The 16,291-nt window shown below is 28.5% G+C and overlaps 2 protein-coding genes across 3 annotated transcripts; one reads left to right on the forward strand and one right to left on the reverse strand.

Moving 5' to 3' along the window:
• Positions 1-51: 51 nt before the first annotated feature.
• LOC132922898 (thiamine transporter 2-like) lies at positions 52-9,563 on the forward strand. 2 transcript variants are annotated; one of them, XM_060986641.1, is made up of 10 exons: positions 52-153; positions 4,497-4,677; positions 5,450-5,620; positions 5,779-5,998; positions 6,472-6,650; positions 6,818-6,961; positions 7,567-7,672; positions 8,301-8,493; positions 8,578-8,719; positions 9,339-9,563. In XM_060986641.1, exons 2-10 carry the CDS (start codon positions 4,552-4,554, stop codon positions 9,450-9,452), a joined length of 1,395 nt encoding a protein of 464 aa, XP_060842624.1. In that variant the 5' UTR covers positions 52-153; positions 4,497-4,551; the 3' UTR covers positions 9,453-9,563. The 2 variants fall into 2 exon arrangements, with proteins under 2 accessions (XP_060842624.1, XP_060842623.1); XM_060986640.1 differs by lacking the exon at positions 52-153 and having other exon boundaries at positions 4,427-4,677.
• A 2,620-nt stretch (positions 9,564-12,183) lies between these two features.
• LOC132921457 (TAR DNA-binding protein 43-like) lies at positions 12,184-16,018 on the reverse strand. The gene is made up of 4 exons (XM_060984495.1): positions 15,473-16,018; positions 14,785-14,978; positions 14,461-14,598; positions 12,184-12,907 (listed from the first exon to the last, which is right to left on the reverse strand). Exons 1-4 carry the CDS (start codon positions 15,714-15,716, stop codon positions 12,287-12,289), a joined length of 1,197 nt encoding a protein of 398 aa, XP_060840478.1. The 5' UTR covers positions 15,717-16,018; the 3' UTR covers positions 12,184-12,286.
• Positions 16,019-16,291: the final 273 nt, after the last annotated feature.

Below are 16,291 nucleotides of genomic sequence, written 5' to 3' on the forward strand. Positions count from 1 at the left end.
TTTAAAAGTGTGTTTGATAAAAATCATTTATGAAAAAATTCAAATTATATCAAATTTTGTATTTTTTAAACCACTTATTTGTTCATCATTTTGCTGATTTCAAAATTCGCCGTCCAAATACATCATCGCGATCAGTTCATATATCTGCAACGGGTCTGTAAATAATATTGATTTGTGTCATTCTATTGTCTATGCTAATCAGCAATATTCAAGTAATTTACAGAATTTTCAAAACAAAATTATTTTGAATATTATAATAACATAATATGCATACATTTTATATTATGTTAAATCACAATTCACATTATAGGACAATTATTATATAATATTATACTACTATATCTTCAACTTTGAGCGAGGTTTCTTATAACACAAAACCAGTTTATGACAAAATCTAATTTTTTTTTTAGTTTATCTCAATAATGAATAACGAGTAGTTAGTTGAAATGTTCACAATTTTATAGTAGTACCATATATGTATTATATTATGTCATATACTCATATATGATTAAATTTGTTGTCATTGAACTTTTTGGTATCTTTAATCACATGAAATACTATCTGCATGGCATTACAAAACTAAAAAATTTAGTTTCGTATTCAACAAAATAATAGTTAATTAATTACTAATATTAATAAATTATTTACTAACATGTTAAGTTATATGCGAGACAGTAAGTCTATAGTAATTTAAATATATTATATATATACCTATATTTTTAAATTCTTTAAACACAAAGCAATACTACATAACTATAACAATACAATATAATATATATTTTAATGAATACAAGTATGTACATACAACAGTACACTAGTACTCATAATATTATGGTACGTACATAAATTATCTTTTTTGTGTCATTTTTAATAAGTAAATAAGTATTTTTAAATCAGAAATTATTAACCTCAAAACAAAATAGCTTTACTCTTAAATTTTAGGTAAAACATAATTACAAATATACAATGGCGTACATAGGGTTTTTAAAAGGCCATGCAACACCAAAAAATAGACACCCGCCCATAGACCAAAGTGTGTCTTGGTCTCCTGGATAATTTAATCTATAGATTCCCTAAAAATTAAAGGTTTGACAACCCATGCACTTGCATTATTTGATGCCACTGCAAATATATAATTAGCTTTGTTAAAAGTTTTAAAATATTAATGATAAGACAAGTATACACACAAAAGAAATATAAAAACATGATGATTTTCTTCATAGAATATAATATCACATTAATTGCAAATGTTTTTTGAAATCCAATTATTAGGTATATTAATAACCCTCTAGGGTCTGAGTTCGTATTAAGTCATTGTTCTTTTTTACTGTAGAACACATTTACATAGCGGATTAATTGTTTTACTAAAAAAAAACCAGTAGGTACTTTTAAGTTTTAATCTTAGCAATATTTTAATAAATGTTTAAAAACAGCATAAAATATATGATAACCATATAATGGGCATAATGTTAACTTTATACTGCCATGTGTTGTTTAATAGCTTAATCGATAAATGAATATTATTGCGATACACTGATTTAATGACCTGCAGATTAACGAAATCAAAGAATCTAACGTGTGTAGGGACTTGACACAATTTATATTTATTTATGGAATAGCAAAACAGTAATCGCTTTCTGTTTTATTTTTATTTTAACTTTAAGATAGGTATATTAACTACAAAGTTTAAAGTTGTGGTACTTTTAAAATATAACCTAAAATTTTCCAAAAAAAAAAAAAACATCCAACCAGTAAAGTTCAAGAAGATTTATAATAAATAAAGTAGTTTTAGATTTATGTGTTCTGTTGTACTGTGCTCCTAGCAGGCATGTTTTTGATCGTTGGATCTATATTGAACCGCCATATACCGATTTCTGGTGTGGCTTGTTATTATACTTTCAATATTTTGGTTACCGTCGAAACTTGTAGTTCATCTATACCCGAGTTCTGCGCAATTTGCGGTTTTTTATACTATAGACCAGGGGTGGCCAAATTGCGGCTCTCTTCGCGTCGTTCTATGCGGCTCGCGGTCTTATTTACAAAAACCAAAATTTTAATTTTTTTGCATACATTTATAAAAAAAAAAAATGTTTTTATTATTATTATTATTATTTTATAATTTGATATGTTTATCGGATGTTAGCTATCTTTATTATTTTTGTGGTATAAAAGTACAGATTAGATAATTTGACTCTTGATATAATTGCATTAATATATGTGGCTCGCGTACATAGTCATGTTGGCCACCACTGCTATAGACACTATGTTGACCATTGTCGATTGAGTTTTTTTTCACACATAAAGTTTTCATTATTTTTAACATATTCTAGCTGTATTACCGGCGTCGTCCGGGAATAAATAAAACCGAGATGGTCAAACCACCTGCGGTGGATAAAAATGAGTGACTTTTTTTTTTGTGCTATGTCATCATCAATAATTGTAATCAGAAATAAATGAATATTCAGCTATGATTTTAATATTATTAATAACGGGTAAGCCACTCCTAAAGAATGGGTTCAATGTATTATCTTAAAATTCCTTGAATCGTCAAAATCGGTCGAGTATTATTTAGTTCTATATAAACCTCGGTGATGGCTTAGTCATGCACTTTGGCTTTTATTTAATAATTATAATAACTGTTACCCGTGACTTATATTGACATACACTTACGGCCCGTTTGGGATCCCAAATAATATGTGTACCTATTGTGTACACAGTTTGGTGCCAAAATTGACAACATTTTGGTATAAATCTGTGGTTTTTCAAATTGTTGTATATATATGTTATGCATTGTATATTTATTTGTATTAAATATATGTCAATTAGACATAAACCTGACTATCTATAATAATCTATCTATACTCTCCGCTTTGCTTAAAATCAGTCGAAGACATTTTAGTTTTTTAATAAACAAGCCTCGACCATACACTTCGCTTCTTATTTAAGGTGTAACAAGACTATTTGAAAAACTTCCATTACAAATGTTACTATATTTGTTAAATAGTCCTGTTACACCCTGTATATAATAGATAATATTAAATTTTAAATTTATATAGATTAGCTAAAATTTAGCTAAAATTTAGCCTAAATGACAAATTATAATACATTACGAGTATATGAAATCCACTGATAATATCTAACTATTTTATTATCTGTAACGACTGTAACCAATAACAATACCTTATAAAATATAAACGAATAAATATTCGATTTTCGTGAGTCGAAACAAAATTCATGAGTAACAGGTTGAAAAACGATACACCTAAACTTTAAAAATTTCGGGAGGGGGGGTGAACCCCTACCCTTCTGTATACGGGCCTGATCAGTATTACTCCGAAGTGCCGATATCTCTACGTGAGAACTCGTTTTCTGATATCTTAACTCTAAAGCCGGGGCTTTATTTTGATGATAGTTAATGTAGGTATTTAAACACGAAAATAAAAAAATAAACAAATGTTTGGGTGCTCCTAATTATTATTTTTCTGGTGAAAAAAATAATACAGGTAAATGTACAGGTGTTAACTTAACAGCAAACTTTTGAGACAGCGGAACCAAAAGTTGAAAAGTTACAATTTACATAATTTCTCAGTTTTTAAAGAACCGCTAAAAATGTTTGTTTCAATATTTTAGTATTTGCTTATATATAGGTAATTGATTTTCGATTTAAAATAAACGAATTTATGCATGTAATAATATTTATTCATGTAAAAACATACAAATAATTTAGCACAAAACATATTCAATTATTTTAGCTATAATAATAAGTAATACAGTTATTGCATAATAGATGGTTATATCGTTACATCAATTGGAGCATTGACTGCATGCATTTGGAAAGTTTGGTACACACTTTTAATTTTAGTTGATTATGGTGGCCTTTGCAGGTATTTCAATTGTTTCATATTCTTAAAATCAACAAATATGCAATGCAAAATAATATATATATATACTTTTTTTTTTTTGATAATAAAATAATTATTGTTGTGTGTGGACCTTAAGAGCCGCAGGTTGCCGACCCCCGTAATATATTATATATTACACAAGTACCTACTAGTGTTTTTTCCGGTTTGGTTTGTAACGTGTTGTTCACTTTTAATCGTTAACTAAAAAAAAATATGTTTTTACTTAATACATCTATTAACAAACACCGAATGCGCGTAATCGAAACTTATTTGGACAATTTTCCTAAGACAATACACTGCAACTGATATCCGGGGAGTGGATTCGTCAAAACAAATTAAACACAGAACACTCAATTGCTATTTGTTCATTAATTGAAATGTAAATCCTTATTATTCAGAAAAATAACGAATGTGTTTAATTGCCCGCTGATATACCAATAGTTCTTAAGTGAATTTCTTAATCTCAGCCGAGCTCTTACAGCTAATCATTTCAAGATAACCGCGACCATAGCCACTCTCAATACGATATAAAATACGACCGAAAAATGACTACTGTATCATATTATCATTGAACTAATGATAATTTTCTTTTAGAAAAACATTGATCGCAAATACAAACGTTTCATTTCAATATCCCGATACGACAATCATGAAGAAATGGAAAAAGATCTCTCTATTCGTGTGCGTGTTTGCATTCGTCAGAGAACTTAGGCCTATCGAACCGTTTTATACGGCTTACATGACAAGTCCAGCTATAAACATCACGTTAACTCAGGTAAATCATATACAATATACAATAAGTAGGTACACATGTTAAACGGTGTAAAATAATAGAGTTTGCCGAGTATGCTCAGCGCTCACCCCCGTTTTACCTTTAATAATTATGAATACAATCGAATTCTGATTCATGATATTTTTAAATATACATAAAGAACACACTTTCTCACTTTCTTGAGATTTTTGCATTACTTTAGTAGTAGACCGTATCGTCCTGCCATGATTATACAATTTTTTTTTTTTAAGTAAAACCTCCCTTTTTTACAATAAATTGCTGAAAGGATATTTGTTTTCGAAAATTTTATAAAAATATAAAATATTGTATCTAGTGTTAATTAACCTACTTATATTACTTGACCGTTTTTATAAATTATAAATGTTGATAGATTAATATGAATTTATACATTTTTCAAATAGGAAATCGAGGTGTAGCATCCATACCTTCTTAACATATTGTTATTACACGCAATTAAATAACTTAACAACTATAATTTTTACATGTAAAAATTTTTAGAAAATTATCCATTTAATAATTTACAATAGAAAAATAGTGTAGTTTGAAAAATATAAGTTTGTATCTCCACAGGAATCCTAACAACTTAAGTATGTAGTACAAAAATCAAAATTTTAAAAATCTTAATTTTAAAATATGGTCTTTAATCATATTTAAAAACACCAAAGAAATATAGGAAATGAATATGCTTCCCGAATCATCTTGTATAATGTATAATATAATATATGCTCACCGAATTTTTGCGATTTATATACAGACGGCTAGGGATGTTTATGCAGTCGGAGCGTATTCGTGCTTTGGTCTCATCATCATTGTGTTCCTGATAACCGACTATCTGAAATATAAGCCTGTATTAATAATGGATGGTATATGTGGTATAATAACCTACTGCAGCATCGTTGGACATCCGAGTTTATTGAGAATGCAGGTAAGCTATATCAATACGCGAAACACTGTCGTTATGACTCTGCTAGAATATTATAATATTATTACCTTATTGTGTTTTACATCGAGAATCGAAATTTATAAAATCGTTCTTTAAAAAAAAAATACTAAATATTAGGTAACGATAAAAATATTTTACAGATTGGCCAAATGTTCTACGGTTTCTTCTTTTCGTCTGAAGTGGCTTATTTTGGTTACTTATACGCCATGACCGATCATAAACGTTACTATCAAAGGATCACGGGACAAGCTAGAGCGGCGTGTCTATCGGGCAAGTTCTTGTCGTCTTTATTCGCACAACTTATCAGTCTCGTCAACGGTTCAGTTCCTTACGTTGAATTGGTTTACTTGAGTATATTCGGTAAATATCTTACTTATTAATTTGTTACTATAGATATAGTCTTTAAGTCTTTAAATCGCATTCAGTTAAAACGTATGTATATTGGTTATTGGTATATGTATATGTCGCATCCATATCGCGTTATTGTACGTTTCACGAAATGGACAACGTTTGCATCCGCATGAAAATGAGTTTTATAAAAAATTAATAATAAATGATATTTAAAGAATAGTATATAACAATTTTTTTTTAATTTTTGCTTTATGGACATGCAAATGACGGACCAAGTTCCGTTGATGACGGTTTAGGACGTTTAGGTATCCATTTCACGAAATATAATCCATATTGTGTAATTACGTGAAGTGGAGAAATCGCGATTTCATTTCGTGAAATTGTATGCAAACGTTGTCCATTTCGTGAAACGTACAATAACGCGATATGAATGCGACATATATATTATATTTTAATAAAATTTAAATAATTTAATTTTCAAGGTATGTTTTTCTCCGCTGTTTGGGCCTTTTTAATGCCTAATGTCACTAACAGTGTGTATTTTCACAATGAAAGATCTGAATCAATCGATCAACCTACGCCGCCAGTTTCAAATTCCACGTCTATCTCTGGTGGATCAAAAATCATTAAGGATATTGAATCTCAACCGTCAAAAACAAAAGTAACTTAATAATTAATATGGAACACTCACTCGATACGAATATTGTTGGTATTGTTGGTATAGGGGTCATCTCATCATGGTTTTCGGATACCTACTATAGTCAATAGTCAACACTATCTGTCTAATGATATTTCGTTTTTAATTTAAATTATAAAATTAATTTTCAGGTGACCGATAAGGAAATGAATAAAAACAAAAGTCTGGGTCAAGTATTATTATACTTAAAGAAGGATTTCATACGGTCGTATTCAGATCCATATGTTAGAAAACTATGTTTATGGTGGGCTTTCGCTTTCGGAGCGTATGTACAGGTATAGACGCAATGCAATATTTAAATATTTTAAATAGTATATCGTGTGACAAGGGCGGAAATAGTGAGCCATATCAGTCGCGAGCGACTTGTGCAATAAGTTCATCACAGATTACAATTATTGTCAATAGAGAGGGAGTGGCGGAGGCAGCGAAGACGTGACAAAAAATAATATGTGTAGCTCTCGGGGACGAAGCAATTTCAGTCTTGGCCAAATTTCAGACCTCACTTGTCAGTGGTGTATACAAGAGTGACTGTATAAGGCAATAGGTCTTTGATCATTTTTTTATATGCTATTATAACATCATATAGTAATTAGTTATTTATACATGGTTGCATTATTATTATTATATTATTACGCGTTTACTGGCAACAGTGGCCATTGAATTTCACATAAAATACAAACCCCTTATAAATCTAATATATCGAGTACTGATATGAACATCATATAAATATTTTTTTGAATTCCACTCACTCCCCTTGAACACCATCATCCGAGATCCACACTTAAGGGAATTCCCGCTACTGAACTTGTCACAGTACATTCATTTTTTTGTAAATAGGTTTTTTAAATGTCCAAAATTTGTATTTATACTTTCATTTCAGGTTTACACTTACATTAATGTTTTATACACATATGTGTTAGATCTAAACGAGGATTCGCATTTTACTTTGTACAACGGTGCGGCAGAATCACTTAACACTTTAATAGGTACACATAATACAAAAATTGAAAAATGTGATACGACGCTGCATTGACGTATTATATTTATCTATAGTATTTAAAGGTCTGTACGACGGGTAATATAGAAAATGTACTTGTTCCGTATCAATCCATATCAATGGACTTAATCGAGTCATAAGTAGGAAAAAGTTATTTTAATCAAATAATAAAATGGAAATTTAGTTTATGACCAACATATTATTTTTTTTATCGACAACTTTTTTCAAAGTAATTTAATATACACAAAAAAAATTAAATAAATGTATAAAATACTAATTATGGAACCTAGCTGTGTACGGACTACGATCATATAGCTGACTACATAATATATTCTCGTTTTTCAATTTTATAATTAAGTTAATAATAAACTTACGGATCTTAACATTTAGCGAAAATATACTGCGAAACAATGTTCGATAATAATATATTAATATTACCTATATTCCCCGTCGTAGAGAGACGGAAATTGAGGATGTCGGTCGTGTAATTCGCGGTCGTCATATCTTAATAATACGATATGTTAAGTATATATGCATATGTATATATTATCTACATAATTATAACAATACGATACTTATTAATTTGGTTTTAATTTTGAAATGAATTATATTTCTAGGGGCTATTGCTGCGTATTCGATTGGCAAACTTGAATTGAATTGGTTTAAAGTGGGAGACTTGTTTTTAGGAATTGGTTCAATACTCGCCGGAATTGTACTTTTCGGTTGTTTTTACACGAGAACTATGTGGTTTATTTACGCGTTCTACATAATCTACGGATGTCTTTATCAAACGATGTTGACAGTCGCCGAGTAATTAATATTTGAATATCTTCATAAAACGAAAAATTGTACGTTTATTTAAATAGCCGTTCGGCGTGTCGTTGTGCATTCTAGATCCGAAGTCGCAAAACGATTAAGCAGAGATAGTTACGGTCTCGTGTTTGGATTTAACTCATTTATAGCTCTATTCCTGCACACGCTAATGACTTACGGCATCGTGCAAGGACACATTATCTCGGTCTCGACGATACAACAAGTAAATAAATAAATCAATAAAACAATAAACGGTATCAGAGGATTTTTTTTTTTTAAATATCATAAAATATCAGTGAACCTTTTTACACGTGCTAGTCGTACATCGTGTATTGTATTGTACGCCGGGCAGCTAGACCAGTTGCTGTACACCATCATTAACGACTAAATACAAAACCATTTAAAACGACCAATCGATAAAATATTATGATGAATTTTAACGTAGATGGGTTAGGTTATTGAGTTACAATAAGTGCCTATACCCATCTGTATATTTTTGTTTATTTCCTGTACCACCAATATGTGATTTTCCGCGTCGTATCAACTAGTATACCGCAATTTGAGAACCTCTGAAAGTCTGTTATAGCTATAAGCTTATTTAACGTGTAGACGTTTTAATAAATCGATAATCTGTACCTATATAATAATATCACAGAGTGGATTAAAATATATACTTTCTGAGGGTACGATATGATATGAAATTTCAACGTTGGAATTAACACATTATATTTTATCATTAATGCTCTACATATACAATATAGATGTACTTACCTTATAATTAGAATCGTTAAAAAAAAGCTTTAAAAAACGTAATTCTAAACTCGTTTTTATATTTTGTACAGTTTTTGATTTATGCTGTTTACTACACGAGCATTGGAGCGGTATTCCTAATTTTCTCAATCAAAAATTATTTCTCATCAGCTGCAACCGTCAGTCTTATAGAATGTAAGCAATAAATTATTTATTTATATATATATTTATAATTTGTTAAATTTATTTATTATTTGTATTTATTACCTATTTTTAAATAATGTAAATACATGAATTGTGAAGATTTTGATAAATAATTAGGTTGGTATGTATGTATTAATGTTATTTGTCCTAATACCAGTTTCGGGCGATTATGATACACTAGTACCTACCTATACTATATACCTATTTAAATACACATAATCTATAGACTTATACTACTATAGATAGTGATGAAAATGAAATTATAGATATTCTGAAATTTAAAATATTATTTAAAATGCGTGTCGTATAGATAGGTATACTCCCTCGATATTTGAGATCTCAATTCTCAATATGTTAATGCGAGTCCAAGCACTCCAAGCATAAATGTAAATTTGGGAGTGAAGGGAGATTTTTAATCGGTTTTAGGTACGCCTTATTTATAGTTGATAACAAAATATAGATCTATACGAGTTATATTAACGGGGATGGATGGATTCATGGATTTAAACCATTTAAGTGGTTATGCAACAATCATTGTGGTAGTACAATTATGAATTAATGCTATCAGTTCTTACGGTTATGTGGACTGACTATTTCAACATAATATATATATATATATATATAGTATATATATACTTATAATTGATTTAGATAGGTATTATTAATGTCGTAAATTTCAATATTAATGTATTATATTATTATTATGACCATTATCTATTGACTTAAAATGCTGAAACTTCATTGAATAGAAAAAGTTTCAACCTTACTTGACGCTCTTTTGGATGCCTTTACTATATAAAACCTTTTTTAAATTTATATTTGGTTTAATAAGCATGAACACCTATTTAATTTTCATTACGCAGCTGAAAATAGACACGAAACTTATTATTTCTAAATACTTAGGCGTCAGCTATAAGTTAACTCACCTTGAATAATTTAGGTTAATTTTTTAGAGGTAAATCTTATTACTTTGTCAATACACTTATTATTGGTTTTCAATAAATATAGACACACTATATACCTATAATATGTATAGGTAAGTACTCCGAAATGATCTACATTGTACGAAAAGTTCAAAACTGTAGATATTTACGTTGTGTGGCAGGCCATAAATGAGCAACCGTTGAATGACAGTGTACCTAACAGTCGTGGTAAAATGAAATAGTCGAAAAGTTTTCTTAAGTGTTTTTTATTGAAATTACTTTAAGTCCAAATAATTAAATTCTGATGTAGACTGGCATAAAGATCCTTTTCCACTCTATACATAGTCATGTCCCTACAGCTAGTCAAGAGATGCCACATCGTAGTGTTCCCACAGTTTGCACGTCCTCGAGTTCATGCGTACCTGTGATGGTCCTATTATCGAATAAGGTCCGGATTACATGGTTTCTCATTTATCCTATACCTAAATGCTTGAACTTGTAATTATACGTATCTATCCGGTCAACGCTACTACGTAGTCACTTGCCACTTACGCCTAACAAGTTGCATTATGTGAAATGCGTTTTACGATTTTCGAAAGTACAAATCATTACTATATGATTGATTTATATTGATGAGTTTACATATCTATAGGACTATAGATATAGGATATATACTAGGTCTAGTAGCCTACCCATAATTATATATAATGTTGTTGAACTTTACTCTCCCTCGTTATTTCTGGAATGCATTCCTATATCGGCTATATCGCGAACTTGCGATATATCTTGTTATATTCTTATGGATGCATTTACCCAAAACAGAACACTTTAGGGTCTACGTATATCCATACGTTTGGGCGTAATATTTCCCTTCATAATAGCACGTTTGGGCACATATATTAGTATATTATTCTAAATCTGAGCCTATTAACTTTACCCAGAAGGTCAGAACTCAAAGAACATCGCGAGTAGGTTGGCTCAATTTTTTTTTACCGTAAAACGTGATCCTAATTTATTTATGTAATTTAATACATTTTTTTTCAACTTCATAAGTTTCCCAAAATTTTTCAATAATTAAGACATGGTCTATAGATCAAACATGAAACGATTGAGTACTTAATATTATATTAAATTACACAAGAATTTCGATTACTAGTTAGTATATGAACTTAAAGAATCATATTTTTATCGTATTGAAATCGATTCAATGATAACTTTTAAGGTCAACAAATATAACTATAATAACACAGTGTTTATTTTATCAATAGAATTTTTTTTTAATATTAATAAATCAATAGATGTATATAACATTATTTCAGCATTTTATTGTAAAGTAATCAATTTTTATTAAAATTATTATTTATGAATTATTTATCAAAAAATTTTCAGCTTAATGCCATTTTTTAATTTATAGAAGTGAATTGATTAAAAAAATGTATTTAACTAAATTAAATCATAGTATTCGTTCAAAAACCAATACTAATGTAAAAATGAAATATTAAATATAATATAGACGTACACTCAAAGAGAACAATCAAATTCAACTAGTTGAAAAAATCACTACTAGAAAAAAAATAATAACAAAATAGTAAAATACTTAAAATATTTTGAGGAAAAAAATTCTTTTATCTCACATATTAATATATATGTATATGTATATTGTATAAATACTAAAACTTAAGCTTAATGTTTACTAATGTGTACATCTTTTTTATTTTATGCATTAAAGATTTTGATTATCACAAATATTATTTAACAAATTATAAATTTGTTGAGTGATTTTGACAATTAGTAAGAAAAGTAAAATAAGTACTCAGTTTAGTTTAAATTGTATTACAATTATAAGTCATATTAAAATTAAAAATATAAGTCAAAATATATATTCCCAGTAAGATGAGATTGAATTAGGTACATTATTCATATTTGCTCATATTTCCAATTACTCCTCTCACTGTCTTTTCTACTACTGCAGCAACTAAATTTGGATCAAACTGGCCACCCACATCTTTAGATTGAGATACAGACGATGAATCGGAGTATTCATTTTTTCTCCATACTTGCCCTGAGTTGTATGACCGGCCACTATCGTATGGTTTTCTATCATATCGACTATTTCTATAGCGGTCTGAATAACTACCACGGTCATAATCATCCCAACCACCATTATCATAGTAGTGATCACGACTATTGTAGGAATCTCGACTTCCTCTCATACGACCACCATAGGGGTTACCACCACTTCCACCACCACCACCACTACTACGTCCACCACGTGACCTTTGGTCTTTATCTTTAGGCATAGCAACAGACACACTGAGACGAATATCTTTGATGGTATGATCCTGGTCAAGAGCAGTGAGTGCAGCATCAGGTTTGGTAAATGATACAAAGGCAATGCCTTTAAATGGACGAGGAACAAAGACTTCAACAATATCTCCAAATTTTTTAAAATAGTCTTCTAAATCTTCTTGAGTTATGCTTTCAGTTAGTTGACCAACAAATATTTTCTTCGGCGCTTCATTTATAAATGCATCCTAAAATCAATTTGATTATGTTAATGAAGTATAAAAAAAATAAAACATAAATAATTATACTTTTATAACAGAAAACACAAAATACCCTTTAGATATTAAAAAAAAAATAATCATAAGGCACATCATAAAATACTATAAAATTTATAAAATATTCATTTAAAATATAATATTAAATAGTGAAACATTATAAACTACAATACAATATAAGTATAAAGTAGGTAAATCAAACATTTTAGTTTCAATTATAACAATAGTCGTTATCAATATGTTTAATCAATCATCTTGATATTATAATATAGAATATGTTATTAATTATTTTCATTATCAAATAATCATAAAAATCTAGTAAATTCAAATAAAATTAAGTTCACTTAAAGTGCTATAGTTAAATTTCTAATCTGTAAAATGATTTAAAATAATACACTATTTTCTTCTATTTTTGTTAAACTGGAATTTTTTTTGGTTTATTTAAAACAACAATTTAAAAACTAAAGAGCTAAAATGTATACACTGTACATTTATAATAGAATATCAATAATTAAAATAAATTAAGAACCATTACAGAAGTGAGAATAAAATAACAATTTATTTGGATAGCTGATCATTGATCAATAAATAATTTAAAGTCAATAAATTTTTGTAAATTGTGAAATGTGAAATATATGCTTGGAAATTAAAATATCAAAAATGAGTATCTTTAAATTTGATAATATTCACTATAATATTCAAAATAACAAAGTAAAAAAAAAAATTCTTAACATAAAATTTAGTATGTCATGCATTAGTTACATGGAGAGAATAAATGCACACATACTATCTGTTAATTAGAAAAGAAAAAAAATAATATGATTATTTAGTATATTATACATGATATACATATTAAATTATAATTATTTTATTATTAAACTATAAATTGATATGCATGGGTACATTTTTTGATTATGAAAAAATTACGTGTTTCTTTAAATACTAAATTGTACAGTGGAGTTGTGAACACATTAAATATAATATCAACAATTATTGTGAAACTAAATATTTATAGTTTGTAAATTCTTTACTAAATTTTTATTTTCCATTACATAAAAATCAATTGAATAGTTATTAAAAACAATAAGATAATTTCAATTTATTTTTAAAGATATTAAGTAAAATAAAGTAGTTAATAATTTATTGGAAATTGAGATTTTATTGTATGACTAATTTAGTCTAGTGCTATAATATTATTACCACCTATATCATCAACTTGTGCAAAAAGTTTTTCTGCTATGCAAATAAAAACTTAGACAAGATATTTATATTAATTAATTAAATTATTTTAATAAAAATGCAGAAAAAATAGATCTTTGTCTTTTCATCATATCTACAAAACTATATAAAAATTAATAAATTGAATCTATGTATTGTATAAATAATAAAGGAATATTTAACACCTTATATCTAACCAATTTGTGCTTATATATTTTACAGATATTATATGAAATTAGAAGTTAATTACAGTTAAAAAATGTTTAAAATTGTATATAACTAATATTTTAGCAATACATTATATGTACCTTAATGTTAGGTATTTTAATCTCACATCGCCTTCCATTTATTACATGAGAATCTAACATTGACCGCACTTGAGATTCTTGTTCTTTAAATCGTATGAATCCAAAACCTCTGGATCTACCATCAGTTGTCTTTTTAATCTAAATTAAATAATATAATTAAAATAATATAATTTGTTATAAAACATAATTGATAATCTGGAAGATTAAATTCAAACACTAAAAAAGTATTTTCGCAAACCAAATATAAAGAAATAACTTTATATCACATTCATACATTTCCTAATTTACAAACCCTTTTTTCTTTGTTATTTTTATTTAACTAACTTGTGCCATGCGCAGTTCACCGTATTTACTAAAGTAACTTTCTAAGTCCTCATCAGTCGTTTTCCATGGTAAACCGAGCACAAGTAAATCTCGATTCTTCCAAGCCGTTGATGTTGCCTCAGACTTGGGTTCCTTGGATGCTCGCTCAACATCACTTTCAAATTCTTCGTTCAATTTCCTTTTCTGTCCATTATCTGAACACACATATCATTATCATTCCTCAACATTATAAAATGGTTACATATAATTTCACATTGATTCTTTAAATACATCACTTATTTAAGAAATATTATGCAAATAATTTAAATAGATAATATTTTAAAAATCAATCGTCATCAATAGTTGATAAATATATACGTTTAAATAAGTTTTTGGACTAGTTCACAAAGGTTTATTTCATAAATTCTATGAATCTATAAGAGTACAAGTTTATGATCATGTACATGAGAATGAATAGTTAGTTCCAACACTTGTAGAGTTTTTATCACATATCTTCACCATAATAATATGGAATGAATTAGTAATAGATACTTATTGTAATTATAAAAAGATGTTACAGTCTGTTTGAAAGACAATCCCAATTGACTGAAACCTTTTTCCAATATTCTCATACACAGGTATTGTCTCAAATTAAATTAATCAATTATACAAGTATGTGTATACAATTTTAAAAATAAAATAAACTTACCCTTGTTGAACGAACAAAAGTATACAATGTCGCCCCACCCATCATCAGTAGGTGGATGTAGCTTATCATCGGCAAGCCGAAGAGCTCGGGTTCGGCCGTTATCCGGAGCTACATACTTCAAGCCGCAAGCATCCGGATATTGTGCATGAAGAGTAGACAATAAGAGGGTGCCATCTTTTTCCAACGGTAAGTCCACCACCTCTTTATCATTGTCATTTGTTTCAGATACTTGGACGAACGACATGGCTTTGATCAAATGGAAAATTCGACTTCTGAAAGAGAATTTACTGACTAACAGAGAATATCGATTCGTGTAAGGACGTTAGACAACGTATAAATTATAAAAAATTAAAGCAATTGAACACAGGATATATTATGTAAACTGGAGTGCTAAAAATTGACACAGTCCAAAGTGGAGTGGACTCTGAAATAAAAAGACTAATAAAGTAATAACCAAAAGTGAAAAGATTATGATACTAATACGTACAGGCGCATTACATGCACCGCCATACAGTAAAGACCACGGACTACGATAATTTAAAGTACTAAGTACAAACATACAAACGCGTCGCACAGTACACAATATTAATGTAAACACGAATCAAGAATCTGCGAAAAGTGGAGGCACTGTAACCATTGTTACCAACTGATTAAAATTTCTAGTCTCGTTTTGTTTGGTTGATTTTAATTTTAAATTTTTAAATAATATGCTCATATAGGTATCTATTTGCTCTAAGCTAAAAAAAAATTATGATGGGCTCTGGAAAATATTACTAATTAATAATTATTACCCTTAAATTTGGTAGTAGGTAAATTTAC

Source organism: Rhopalosiphum padi, chromosome 2 (genome assembly GCF_020882245.1).
Source record: "Rhopalosiphum padi isolate XX-2018 chromosome 2, ASM2088224v1, whole genome shotgun sequence".
NCBI lineage: Eukaryota > Metazoa > Arthropoda > Insecta > Hemiptera > Aphididae > Rhopalosiphum > Rhopalosiphum padi.

Bases quoted from the DNA above. Each gene is read 5' to 3' on its own strand.
- LOC132921457 (XM_060984495.1), bottom strand. From the start codon at position 15,716: ATGTCGTTCGTCCAAGTATCTGAAACAAATGACAATGATAAAGAGGTG. The intron at 14,979-15,472 runs GTAAGTTTATTT...ATGTGTGTTCAG, and splicing joins CTTTTGTTCGTTCAACAAGG to ATAATGGACAGAAAAGGAAA. The intron at 12,908-14,460 runs GTACATATAATG...AATTGATTTTAG, and splicing joins TTAAAATACCTAACATTAAG to GATGCATTTATAAATGAAGC.
- LOC132922898 (XM_060986641.1), top strand. From the start codon at position 4,552: ATGAAGAAATGGAAAAAGATCTCTCTATTCGTGTGCGTGTTTGCATTC. The intron at 5,999-6,471 runs GTAAATATCTTA...TTAATTTTCAAG, and splicing joins GGTTTACTTGAGTATATTCG to GTATGTTTTTCTCCGCTGTT. The intron at 7,673-8,300 runs GTACACATAATA...TTATATTTCTAG, and splicing joins ATCACTTAACACTTTAATAG to GGGCTATTGCTGCGTATTCG.